This window comes from Trichosurus vulpecula, chromosome 3 (genome assembly GCF_011100635.1).
Source record: "Trichosurus vulpecula isolate mTriVul1 chromosome 3, mTriVul1.pri, whole genome shotgun sequence".
Lineage (NCBI taxonomy): Eukaryota > Metazoa > Chordata > Mammalia > Diprotodontia > Phalangeridae > Trichosurus > Trichosurus vulpecula.
This window is the reverse complement of record NC_050575.1, coordinates 216,718,836-216,733,118: the sequence shown is the minus strand read 5'-3', so window position 1 is coordinate 216,733,118 and position 14,283 is coordinate 216,718,836. Positions and strand designations below refer to the sequence as shown.

The 14,283-nt window shown below is 43.2% G+C and overlaps 1 protein-coding gene across 1 annotated transcript in view; it reads right to left on the bottom strand.

The window, feature by feature from the left end:
• Positions 1-4,021: 4,021 nt before the first annotated feature.
• The window catches only part of EHD3 (EH domain containing 3), a 54,290-nt gene continuing 44,028 nt past the window's right edge, over positions 4,022-14,283 (bottom strand). The window contains exons 4-6 of the mRNA XM_036749321.1: positions 10,130-10,542; positions 9,448-9,612; positions 4,022-7,696 (exon numbers count right to left, since the gene is read on the bottom strand). Of these exons, the coding sequence (XP_036605216.1) occupies positions 7,169-7,696; positions 9,448-9,612; positions 10,130-10,542 (1,106 nt within the window). The 3' untranslated portion in view covers positions 4,022-7,168. The remainder of the gene's footprint in view (positions 7,697-9,447; positions 9,613-10,129; positions 10,543-14,283) is intronic.

Sequence of the window (14,283 nt, the reverse complement as noted above, 5' to 3'; positions counted from 1 at the left end):
CTCTCTCTCCCACCCTCTCTCTCTCTCTCTCTCTCTCTCTCTCTCTCTCTCTCTCTCTCTGTATAATTTGAGGTGTGGAAGTGACAATTCCCTTTTATTCATGCCTCCCCCATTCTTTCCTTTGAGATTCCCTGTGAGCTTCTAAATTAGTTATAATATTATTTTGCCTTGTTCTTCAAAGCACCCCTTTGGTAGTTTGATTGGTATAGTCCTAAATCTATAAATTAATGTTTGTAGTATTATCATTTCTATTATATCGGCATAGCCTAGCCATGTGCAATGAATACCCTTCCAACTATGACTCATTATTTCTTTAAGGGATTTTTGGCATAATGGCCAGAGGGAGAGAACAAGCATTTGTTAAGTGCTTACTATGTGTTAGGCAATGTGTTAAGCTCTTTACAAATATTATCCCATTTGATTTTCACAATAGCCCTATGAGGTAGGTTTTATTATTATCTCTTTACAATCGAGGAAAATGAACTAGTTACATGTTAAATAACTTATCCAGGGTCAAGCAGCTAGTAAGTGTCTGAGGTCCGATTTGAATTCATCTTCCTGACTGCAGGCCTGGCACCAGAGTCACTTTACCACCTAGCAGCCCCAATTAGTGATTATTAATTGAATAAAGCACTAGACTTGGATTCAGGAAGACTAGAGTTCAAAACCAGCCTCAGATACTGACAGGTTCTATGACCCCAATTGGACAAACCACTTAACCACTTTATGGGGATGATAATAGCATCTACTTCCTAGGGTCATTGTGAAGATCAAATGACATATTTGTGAAGCGCTTTGTCCATCATAAAGCACTCTATAAATGCTAACTTTTATTATTATCCTCTATATAGGTCTTAAATGTGCTTTGGTGTTATATTACTTCTATCAGATGGTTATTTTAAATACAACCACAATACACAACAGTAACGAAACCTGGAGCACTGCAGAGACATGAGCTACTATTATTCTAGCCTCATAGGGATAAATGTTCAGACTTAGGACTTCAGGGATATAGGGAATCCCCTGGGGGAGAAAACAAAACAACTCCATCCATCCAAACTGGCACCTTCTCTTTCACTTGCCTTAGAGAGATGCCTTGGGCACTGAAACATTAAATGACTGGTCCATAGTCACGTATCTAGGATGTGTCATAGGTGATGAGTGAACTCAGGTCTTCCTGACTTCGAGTCTGGGTCTCTTTTCTGTACCATAAATGCTTTTAATTTGGTCTCCTTTATGCCCCGCAGCAGCTTCCACAAGAAGAGGCATTCTAAATATTTGATTAACGAATAGATTGATAAAACCGGGGTGGGGCCTGACTTCTGCCTCTTTTTCTTCTTCCTTGCTTACTCTCTGCTGTGTCCTGATTGGGTCCAACCTACTGGCAACTATACTGTGCCAGGTTGGTACTGAGCTAAGACTCAGTGTCAGACATCTAGTAGCCAAAGTCATTGTGACTCACATTCTCTGTCTCTACAGCCAGGATTCTGAGACTAAAAGCCTTTGAAGAATGTGAGAAAAGGCTTAGTAAGGTTTCAAGGCAATTATCCTCTCTCCCTTGCTCCCTCCCAATACCTACTTTCATATTATCTGTAGCAAGATTTAGGAGAGGAAGCTGGGCAGCACCTGGTAGCCAAGGGGACATGGCAGAGAAAGCATACTGATCTGGGGAGGTTACAGCAGGAAGGTGAAGAAGGGCACAGGATGAGAAGTTGACTGCGAGCATGGCAGGGAAGCCTGGACAGTCTTGGGACTTAGGGAGCAATGGCCCTGAATGTGGGTAATTATGGGCTGATGATATGGTCCTTAAATTCTACTCATTGTAAAAGCTGTGTTTCAGCTGGTTGTCCATTAATCAGTTACTTGTATGGTAGGTGAAAGATCCCTGGGCTGGGAGTCACGGGGACCTGAGTCTTATTCCATAAACTAGTCCAGTGACAAGCTGCCTTGCCTTGGCTTATCCGTCACCTGAAGGGACTGGGCTAGGTAATCTCTAAGATCTGGCATTCTGTAAAGTCTTCTCTGCCTCTTCTATCATTTCTTCTTTAATCAGGTCATAAGGAGATCACAAGAGTCAGTACGGGGTAGGTAGTAGATAGAGAGTCAGTATCTGAGTTCAAGCACTATTCACTCATCTCCTCTACAATTAACCACAATTTACCCAGCCTCTATCTTGTTTGTACATGGTTCTTGCACGTTGTCCTGCCCATTGGAAAATGAACTCCTTGAGAGCAGGGACTATTGGTAGGTTTTTTTAAATCTAGTTTTTTGTTTGTTTTTATCTCTAACACTTGGCACAGTCCCTGGTATACAGTAGGCACTTAATAAATGCTTCTTGACTTGATAAGTGGTCACAGGCAAAACTTTAAAGCCTCTGAACCTCATTTTCCTCATGTATAAAATGGGAGTAGTATTCTTTGCACAGAGACAGCCTGATAGGATAAATAACTGAGTCAGATCTGAAGTCAGGAAGAGCTGGGCTCAAGTCAGGCCTCTGACACTTACCAGCTGTGTGACCCTGGGTAAGCCACTTAACTCCTTAATGATCCAGGTCATTCTTTAAGACTGTAAGTTACAGAGCAGGTGTAGGTCTGCATTGGAGGAGTTTTCTCATCAGGAATTTTCTATACCAATGAAATTCTAGGGGCATGTACACTTTCCAGCAGCCCAGTCCCACAGACAACTCTAGAACCCCTGGGCAGGGGCACAAGTTGGTGGGGGAAAACAAAGCAGAAAGTATGGACTTGATTTATTTAAGACTCATTGCTAGACCTTTACACATTCAGCTTGGTTTCCTTTAGCCCTGCCCTGATTTCTCTGGGCAAGCAGTTACCTTTTTAATTTCTCAGCCACACCATTTGATAAAGTCCCTCCCAGCCTTAGCTCTATGACCCCATGAGTTATGCATACTGAACACAACACTCTCTTTGTGATAGATGTGCTATAACTCTGCCTGGGAGAGTGGGAGAGAGAAAAAGGGAGAGAAGAAAGAGAGGGATGCTAATGGAAGGATCGGGGTGGTGTGGGGAGATGTGTTGGTATAGATGCAACTAAGCTCTGTCTCACTGGCACTGAAATTTGTATAGTCTTAGTTGTTGGGACAGCCTTGCTACAAATAGCTTGGCATACCCCATGATAAGACTTACTGGATAGCTCAGCACTTACATAAATGTGAGAAAACAGGATGCTAGAAACAGCTGCTTGTGAGTGGGACTTCTCAGGCAGGTGAGAGAGATCAAAATTACTCATTCACTCAAGCTGAGTTTTAATTCAGCCCGGGGTGCTTATAATTCCTGCTAACACCTAGTACTGTAAGTGTTCAGGGTCCTTAAATAGCAATAATAGATGGTGTTTTACATATAGCACTTTAAGGTCTGCAAAGCTCTTTACATGTTATCTCATTTGGTTGAGGTAGGTGCTATATCATACCCCTTTTAGAGGTGAGAAAAGTGAGGCTGAGTGACTTGCTTGGGGCTAGGCTAGTTTTTGAGGCAGGATTTGAAATTGTGGTCTTGACTTCAAGGGTGGCACTTACCCATTATGATATGAAGCTACTGTGGGAAGAGTGTGGAACATGATCCAAATCTTAGATGACGTGGCCTGCCCTAGTAAGGATGAAGAGAACCTTACCCTGGCCTCCGGACTCTTGCCCAAAGTGATAGGGGGTCAGTCCAGCCCTCTTTAGGAATAGGAGATCTACCCTTTCTAGGTGTGTTACAAATGGCACTGTTTGCTCACCTTGGTTAGCTCATGGAGCTAAGAAGGGCCAAGGTTTGGTCTGTCTGTGGATTGATTCCCACGTGGGCCAGTTCTGCACGAAGCAAAAAACTACTTCATTGCTACTAGCTCCACACAACTGCCTGAGGAATGTGTGCTGCTAGATGAGCAGAGGAGGGACACGGCTGGAGTAATGAGTGTGGACGGTGCAGAGGAAGGCATCACCGTGCCTGGGAAAGTAACTCCAAAACATATGGACCAATAATGGCATACTCATTCATTTAAGAAAGAACACACTTCAATCTTTATTTAATCAGATTTTATTGAATTAGAATCTGTGCTCAAGATGGACTCTCAATGTGTGAGCAGTGAAGGGATGTCAATGTTTGGTAGTCTTATGGAGAAGTTTGGGGAAGCAACTGGACAGGCTAGCAGGGTTTTGGAGGGCTCTCTTCTAGAATGCTGGGCTACAAATCTAGTCTTATCTTTTCTTCGGGCTGAGTCAGTTTCTTCATACAAATAATTCACACACTGTAGCATCCTCCCAAAGGGAAGTGCTCCCACCCAGAGAATTCTCTGACTCTTAACCCACCCTGAGGGGCCCCAGCTGCTCTTTCACCACATGCATTTTTAAATTCTGATTTAATTCCAAAACAAAACAAACAAACAAAAGAGTGGATTGAGTAGAAAGCCTGTGTCTTGAATTTTTTTCCCCTCTAAGTAAAATTTTCATGTTTTCCTCCAGCAAAGCTCTTTTGAAGAAAAAGGGAGAGGGAAAAAAAATGACCACAACAAAGCACAAAGGGGAAAGAGGGTAGATGTCATTAAGGTTTCATGTAGCTGAATATGTAGGGGCAAAGGTTACAGACAGACACCCTTAGTCTTTGAAAAGATGTCATTTCTCCCCCTCCCCCTCCACTTCCCTTCTCTTTCCCATTCCTCCTTAAAGAACACTGGTCCTCTCAGGAATGTATCCCCTTCATCTTAGATCATTAGTACTGGAAGTCCTTAAGGACCATCTATTCCCACTTTTATTTTACAAACAAGGAAACCAGAGGCCAGAAGTTTAAAGAGACTTGACCAAGGTCAGCCAGCTATTTAAGAACAGAGTCAAGACTTGACCCCAGGTCTCCAGGTCCAATACCTTTTGTTCAGTTATACTGCATTCTATGGATGGGACTTGTGTTGACCTACTCTAGTTTTCTCAGAAGCATAGATTTAGAGCGGGAAGGCAACTCTGCAATTATCTAGTGCAGGAGTTATCAAGCTCAGTTAGAAACAGGGGCCACTAAAGGATCCCTGTGGGCTGCATAATGACTTAGAACATCATATGTTAACATTATCTATGTTCTATTGTATTTTTATTTTGTTATTCCCCATTTACATTTTAATGTGGTTTGGGCAGAGCACGGCACAGTGTTGCTAGACACAGTGAATGTTTTTGACATTTCTGGTCTAGTACAACCTTCTCATTTTATACAAGGAAACTGATGCCCAGAGGGGTTAAGCCATTTGCCTGATGTCACACAGCTGTGGCAGAGCCAGGGCATTCAACTTTAGGCAACTGAGTACTCTAGGACTTAGCCTTACTGGACCCTACTTTCCTTGTTTATGAAATAAATCCTATGAAAAGGGAACCTCCTCCTTTGTTTTAGACAAAATAAAGGAATTGTATGATATAGAAAAAAACTTTCAGCTTTGAGGACTTTGCCTTTCAGATGTGGGAGCATATGATCCATATGTGGCTTTTAAAGCTTGGTCCAGGATGAACCACTGGGACTTTTGAAGCAGATATACCAGTGTATATTCAGCGTATTTTTCTGTGGACTTAGGGTAGAGTCAAGTGGGCTGCTTTCTATAAGAGGACATCCTCAAAGAGCCCTGGCCTTTCTACTTCACCATTCCCCCATTTTCCCATTTGAATGATGCTCTGGGACCAAGGGTACCAAAGGGTTAATGCACTGTATTAGTATGGGGACAGTTGACAATATGCAATGCAAGAATAAGTGCATTCTAGATACATGTAATATTTCTCTATAGCACATTAACAGAGACATAAAATAAATTAGACTCATCTGGGGTTTATCTCCCATCATAGTATGAGCACAGCATGTGGAATGACAATAGGATACCAATGACCAAAAAGCAAAATGGAGGAGGGAGATGAGCAATGTGGATGCATGAAGGGGATGGAGAGTCGTCAATGAGAGTCCCAGCAGGGTGTAGACTCAGGATGGAGAGATTTCCTGACAATGGTCAGTTGGCCACAATGTAAAAGGGCTATGGTCTGGGTGCAGGTAAGAAAGTTACTGGAGGCAAGGAGTGAGGATGTAAGAATATTGAATGATAATCAGTTTGTCTATCCCATTTCCTGCCAGTGACTCTGTTGAGTTTCCATAATGTGGGTCCAAGAGAAGTCCCAGATTTTGAAGAGCAGTTAGATTCTTCAATCCCACTTGTCAGATGGGCATGTTGATTATCCACCTTCTCCTCCTTAGTCAGCAAGTTCTAGCAAGAGGCAGGATGTGAGTAAAGTAGGTGTCTTGCAAGGTGTCTTCCACGCTTTAAGATCAGGGAGAAAAGGTAACAGTTCTACACCTGGTCCTCTTTGACCGACTGGGTTCCAGATACCTGAACTGCAGAGTGGGTGTATGCCACACGTGCATTTATTGTTACTATATCTGTTCAATATAATCCTCTTGCCTTTGACGATCACTGTGCAAATTCTGATATACAGCTTTGTTTCCTCTCCATCTTTCTACCCCCTTTTCCTACCTTGAGATCTCTCTAAACAAATGATTGGTTAAATGAGTCCATAGCGTAATCAGTAGAACAAATCCTCTAGTAAATTACACCTGAGGTCAACACACTGGTCTCCTCCTTCATCCTGAGAAACAGAGGCTTGAAGGATATCATCTGCTCCCCTCCTTTCTCTCATATTTCCTACTCTGCCTGGGCAAATTTCATATGAAAAAGCCAAATTAAAAATACACAGAAAAAAAGTTAATTGCCTATTATGATAAAAGCTTTTCTTGTCTACTCAGATTCTTGGTTGGGAATAACAGAAATCAGCCAAGAATTGGAATGCCACCTCTGGGTGACTGCACCTTTAAATTAGGGTGACTACGTCTATAGAAGTATGAATCTAAGGGTTATAGAGGCAGAAGGGACTTGGGGACAAAGTAGAAAGAAAAAGGGGGTAGGGATACCTACCTAGAGTTATAGGGTTAGAGGTCCTTGAATTATCTTATCTGGGTGCTCTGGATGAGTTCTCAGCAACACTGGGGAGCTCATTCACCTCTCCAAACTAGTCAGATTCTAGCTATCTTGATAAAAGTGGTCACCCGTACTTAAAGGTGCAGTTCTTTAAATTTATGTGTATATGTGTGTTTTTATCTTGTCACATTTCTTATCTTTCACTCTAACTCATGCCTGCTTAGAAAATTCTCCTTCATTCCGCCATTTTCCTCTTGGAAGGGGGCAGGAGGTGGGAGGGCAGCTCGTTGGGCAGCTCGTGCCCTTCCAACTTGACTTTGATGAGGTGGTTGGCCAGGGCAAACTCCTCGTCATCCAGCATTCCATCTTTGTCAATGTCTGCCAGCTTCCAGATCTTGCCCAGCACGGTGTTGGGCAGCTTGGAACGCACCATTTCCTTCTTCGCATTGGCCCCGGTGATTTTGCCATCCACTGGGGAGAGGGTATAGAAGATCTCGTCATACATAGGCTTGTCCCTGGCCACCACCCATTCGGCATCATCAATGCCCTCGCCGGCTCCTTCCCCATAGCCGTGTCCAAAGGGGCCATGTAAGGTGCCCTCAAAAGCCCCTCCCTTCACCATCTGGACCGGCCGCTGGGTCTCCTCCTGACGCACCAGCACCATAAGCTGGGCAATGTCATGAGCCAGCATGTCTTCCACCACCTCTAGCAGTTTGTTCTTCAGGGGCTGAAATTTGGTAAAGTCGTGGGCCTGTAGCTGGTCCTGAGACAGGTGAGACAAAATGAATAACATTATTTCCTCCAACTAGGAGAGCCCCAGCCTCCCAAAGGCCCCAAAATGCTTACATATACCTTTTCTCATTAATCTGCATAATATCCCTTTGAAGTAGTTAAACATCCCCTCCATTCTGTCTCCATTCACAGATGAGGGAACTGAAGCTGAACTAGGGCAATTTATACAGACACTCACAGAATATATGGTGATGATGGTAGATTTGTGTGACCTTTGGTTAAGTCACATAATACCTCTGGGTCTTCATTTTCTCATCTGTAAAATGGAGAAGGGTGGGCTAGATGATTTCTAAGGTCCCTTTCAAAGCTAATTTTGTGATCATGTGGGAAGAGATTTCTCTTAAATCTCTCTGAGTTCTAATGTCCTGTGGCATCTACTTTTTCCCCAAGATCCCCATAAAAGTCAACAGGACCAAGGGAACCCAGGAGCTTAAGGTTCAAATATTTCCTTTTCTCCCTCTGTTTCTACAATAACCTAAAGACGTATGTTCAGGTTTTACATTAACGTGTCCTCTTAAGAGGTCCTGAGCTGAGAAGAGTCTGCCTGACTTTGGCCTCCCTGGCTTCAGCTGAGAGATGCCTTGGGATGAAGGCTTACAACTGCCGTTCTGGCTGCCAGCCCAATACATGTGTACATATGCATGCCACCTTAGGCCATGAAGAAGATGTCACCATACAGGAAAATAGTCACAGTGTGAAGAAAATCCAGGAGAATTTTAAGAAGCACTGCCACATTTTGAGAGCAGGTGTTAATTTGGACATTTCTAACTTAGCTCTTCCAGGGCCTGGCTAACAGAAAGTGAAAGATGCAGCTGATGTGTTTTCATTTACCTAAAGGCAGGGGTTGGACCCAATGATCTTTAAAATGAAGGAGCTGGATTAGATGGCTTCCAATAACCCTCCTGGCTGGAGTAATCCAATTCAACAAGCACTTCAGCCTAACTCAGTCTAGTGTTTGCCCATTCAAATTTATCTTTATGATAATTTATCTTAATTTATCAAATTTATCTTACGAGTCTGCCTTCCTCATGTTGTCTCCTCAGTGAACAAACAGGGCTTCCCAGCAATACCTGGAAATGGATCCCTATAGGACTGAAGAGTCCATTCAACAGATCAACAGCTAGACATCTAGTCCTTCCATATGGTATAAGCTCTTTTCGAAGAAACCACACACACAATCTTGGGCAAAAGGGCCCTTCATAAAAGCGAACGTGATGAGGAGAAATGTGTTGGAGACTTGAGTCCCAAGCTCAGTGGAGCACTAATGGCCTGGGAGGCTTTCGTAATTCCACCCACTTCACGAGGAGCTATGATTTCAACACCGAGGCACTGAGAAACAAACCGCCATCCAAAGAAAGTCTGAGAATATTAGGTTTCACAAAGATATCCAAGTTCATGGATGCTCACACCTACTTGAGCGTTGGAGTTCTCAGAAATCCCAAGGATGGCACATACCTACTGTTCCCTTCAAGACAGGAAAATTCAACGTTCCACCCCTCTGACTCAGACCCCCGGGTCGGGTTAATTTATAAAGCTGCCTTTCTAATTCTATGTTCAGGCCTCTTCTGTGAGACTCTGCTAGTTTTTGACATTTAATCTTCACCATATAATCTCAATAATGCTTTGAAGTCTGTCCTAGAGCCAGAGTCCAGTTGAGCTGACTCTCCTGGATCTCCCACAGTAGCTGCTCATATGAGGCTTCCTAGGACAGTCTCTTCTTACCTGCATCTTCTTCAGGTTGGGGAAGTCCCCAGGTGAGATCTGGTGCTCCCGCTCGATCCGTCCATAAATCTCTCCCAGGTTGTTCACTAGCTCTTTCTTCTTGTTGTCTTTCCCAAACACAGATGGCATCTCCTTCTTTAGAGAGCTGATGATATAGGCATGGACCTAAGAAGCAAGACAGATCAAGGATGAAGACACTCTCTCAATATAAATATAAATTTATCTATTTATATAGATCTATCTCTATATAAATGATATATCTATATCTAGATATACAAATTTATATCTATCTACACATATACACATCCCTTTCACCTTTGCTTATTCCTACTCCCATCTCTTTCCAAAATTCCCTTCTTCTAAAAGTCAATTGTTTTCCCCACCCCTTTACACTCTGCTTGCCCTAGGTTCTAATTATCTTTTCACAACTCTGAACAGAAAAAGAGATGATGCCAGCAGATCAATGCATGGATGGTCACAAGGTCTTGGTTTGCCTGATTTCTCTTCAGGGCAACAATCTGGAGGCCACGATTCCAACAATATTCAATGACTCATGTGGTAAGGCTCCCCAAGCCACAACTCCTTGATCTGTTCTCCTATACTCTTTTTCTCAATTCTCTCATGTTGCCCCTTCCCTCTCCCACAATGCCCAGCTTCATTCTCCCCAAGGAATGAGACCTGCCTTGGCCAGTCGTGCCCTCTTGATGAGGTCATTGAGTTTCCGAAGGGCTGCGTTCCTGGGTAGGCTCTGGATGTCTCTGAAGAGGTCCTGCTCTTCAGCCTCAAAGAGCTTGCGGTTGTCTGGGATGAGCAGGGGATGGGACCAAAAGGAGCCAATGTAGACCCGGATTACTTCAGGGGTGTTAACAATTTTTCCCAGAGACCACATGAGGGCCCCATATACTCTCATTAGCTGCTGTGTCTCAATCTGGTCAGCCTTGTTCAACACCACTCGCATCTTGTCTTCGTGGTTCTTCAGGGCTTTGATGACTTCGGAGAACTCGTCAGAGATGTCCAGTTTGTGGGCATCAAAGAGCAGGATGATGCGGTCCACACGCTCCGCGAACCATTCCAAGACAGCAGCAAAGTCATAACCTGTGGGATTGGGAGGGTGTAAGAGAGGAACAGAAAGGTCTGTCTGGCATCAGGGAAGAACAAACTGATCCAAGTCAGAAAACGGAACAATTTGGGCAAAGGTCAGAAAGGCCGATAATGATAGGCCAGGAATATAGCGCTCCTTCCCAGTTGTCCTAGATTTGTTTACCAATCTGAGATCCTTCTGAGAGAAGAACATACGATCAGAGAGCTAGAGTTGGAAGGGACCTGGGCGACCAACTATTCCAAACCCTTTGTTTTACAGATGAGGGAACCGAGGCCCATGGAGGAAAGTGACTTACCCAAGATCACACAGGTACTAAGGCATCAGAGCGGGGATTTGAACCCTGGTCCTTTGACTCTAGGCAGTGCTCCTTCTCTTACACCACCTTACCCCAAGCTCTGGACTAAATAGTAGAGAGATGACTAAGTCCTACTGACTCAAAGACTGAATCCTAGAAATTATCTAGGAGAATATTTGTTCATTCAGCAAATATTTACTTATGATGATAGCTTAGGCTTATATTGTACTTTACTGGTTACAAAGTGCCTTCTTCACAAAACCTCTGAGATACTGAGGGCATATTTATTTAGACTGACCCTGGCATTTCACTGGTGAGTGAATTCTTGTCCATGCAGAGAGGTTGCTCCTCTGTATCTTAAAAGTCCTAGAGAGCTGCCTGGGGCAATGAAAAACCCAGTGACTTGCCCAGGGTCATCCGGGGCTAGCATGAGTCAGAGTCTAGACTTGAACCCCTTTTTTGATTATGAGGCTGGTACCCTTTATTCTTCATTCCATGTTGCCTCTTTGTAAAAGTATTCCCATTTTACAGATTGAGGCTTAAATGACTTCGCTATGACCATTTGGGCCTCAAATTCATGTCTTTAGTCTCTAAGTCCTGGGATTTTTTTTTAAATTGCATCTCCCTATCTTGCCACAGCTAGATAGGCAGCTAGGTGGCTCAGTGAGTAGAACTCTGGGGCTGGAGTCAGGAAGATTTGAGTTCAAATCTGGCCTCAGACACTTACTAGTTATGTCACCTTGGGCAAGTCACTTAACCCTGTTTGCCTCAGTTTTCTCATCTGTAAAATGGAGAAGGAAATAGCAAACCTGGTATCACTCTAGTATCTTTGCAAGAAAACCCCAAATGGGGCCATGAAGAGCTAGACAGGACTGAAACAACTGAACAGTAACAACAAGGGAAAAATAGAGGTGCTATTATTAGAGGACATAGGATCTTAACCTGGTGTTCACAAACATTTTTTCAAAAACATTTTGATAACTGCAGTTTGATATAATTGGCTTCCTCTGTGATCCTATTTTATGTATTTAAAAACATCATTCAGGAGTCTAGATTACAAAAGGGGTCCATGATACCAAAAAGGTTAAGAACCCCTGTTACAGAAGATACGACACTTGCCCTTATGCCCACCAACCCCACCGAAACAGGGACATTCCCTAACGTCCACCTCAAAGAAACTTATGCAGAAGGTTTGTTATTGGAGGCTTTTTGTTCTAATGTCAGAAGCCACACACTAGTCAGTCATTCCTGGACTCCTACCAAGTGGTCTGATTATAGTGAGCTTGGCTTAAACAGACCCCAAGCAAGCAGGTACTCTGCCAGCATCCAATATTGCTTGGGTGTGTGTGTGTGTGTGTGTGTGTGTGTGAGAGAGAGAGAGAGAGAGAGAGAGAGAGAGAGAGAGAGAGAGAGAGAGAGAGAGAGAGAGAGAGAGAGAGAGAGAGAGAGAACAAGGCAGTGAGGCCAATGTTTTGGGCAAGGTATAGGCCTGAAGAGGAATCTTGATTCTTCCAGCTATGACTACATAGCACTACCCTGATATTATCACAAAAGTGGGAACTGTGTCTCTCCTATCCTCCTTAAAAGGCAATAAATATCTTTTGAGTTCTGGTCTAATCAAAATCAGTTGAGCCAGGGGCAGAGGAGATGACATAGCCCAAAGAATCTAAACATGCTGCTGTCACTAGCTGAAACATCCCACTAATAAAAGATAGTCTAGCAGGAGTTGTTTCTGCCCGCAGACAGGCTGAAGGAGGCAAACTGGGTAATTCAGATGGCTGCCTTGCAGCCTCGGAGGCTCAGGCTTTCCTCGCTCATCCAGCCTATATCATCCATAATGGTTATTGTTCAGACAGTACCATCTCTGATAGCCCCACATAGGCCTGGTCTGTCTCCAGCTGTCATTCTCCAGCCGGCAATATCGAGAAAGAGAATCTTCAGGGCCCCAAAGCATTTTTTTTCTGCTGGTTTGTTTCTGAGTATACAAAAACTCCTGGGCCTTTCTGTATATACTCTAGGCAGGGGAAGTCAAAATATTATCATCATTTAGGGGAGAGAGGTTTCAGAGGCAAAATGGGAATGCTAGCTCTCCTGAAGCCTCCCAGAGATCACTAATGATTTCAGAGAGGCTGTGAGAACTCTAAGTAGCACAGGGAAGAAATGTATTTTTTAAATATCCTACCTGAGGAGTAAGAAGTAGGCTAGGGACCTAAGATTACATGGGTATCGGAACTCCCAGAGCAGGAAACTCCCTCTATAATGCAAATTGGCCCCCTTTCTTCAATTTATAGCATGAGAGTTGCCTGGGGTACCAAAGAGTTAAGTGACTGGCCCAGAGTCACAAAGTCAGTATGTGTAAAAAGAAGGACTTGAAGCCCCATCTTGCTGGCTCCTTCTAAGGCCATTTCTCCATCACTATGGTTGCTCGTGTCATGAGGGATAAAATTAACATGAAACGAAAATCAGAGTTGAGCTGGCCGATTATTAAATTGTCAGTGAGAGCATTAATCAGAAAATGCTACAACTAGGGGTTTGATTTACTGTTTTGTTGGCTTCCAAACTTATGAAAGTGAAAGAAAAATGCTAATGATGCAGATTAAACTTGAAAGTGTTATCATGTGTAAAAATCTTTTGGGGGAAGAACCAGTGGTTAAACATTTACTAGTATATGGCTGAATGAAATGCTTTCAGACAGGATAATCTCTGGCTGAGTTTCGATGGCATGTGTCAGTTAGCCTACACCCACTTACCAAACGCCTTCCAGAGGCCTCCACAGAATCTTAGAGCCGGAAGGGCTAAATCCAATGAACTCCGATTGGCTCTTAGTTCTGCTACTTTATTTTTTGACCCATAGCGGCTATCGATTTGACTTGTATGTAGCCCGAAAGACCTAGGGTGGAATCCTACCTCAGACAGGGTTCTAATCTTTGAAACAGGGATAATAACAATGGTAGCCCCTCCATCTGAGGGCTGCTATTAGGACTAAATGAGATAACGTATGTATAAAACGACTGGTGAATTTTAAAGACCTACATAAATGTCAGGTATCATCATTTTGACTAGATTGTGATGAGTGCACGGAGGCCCAGAGACATAAAGTGACTTAACTATCATAATTTAGTATTAGAAAGGAACTCAGAGGCCACTGAGTCTAATGCTCTCATTTTACACATGAGGAAACTGAGGCATAGAGAAATGGAGTGACTTGCCTGAGGTTAATGACAAGTGGTGACACTTATATAGCCATTAACGTTTGCAAAAAACAAACAAAAACCTTCAAGGTTTATAAAGGGCATCCCAAAAGTCTGTGCAGTTTTTTAAAAGCTTCAACTACACTGAGACTTTTGAGATGTCTTATATAGTGCTTTGATGTTTGGAAAACATACATATATATACACACATATACACACGTGTATAAGCACATGTGTATACATATATA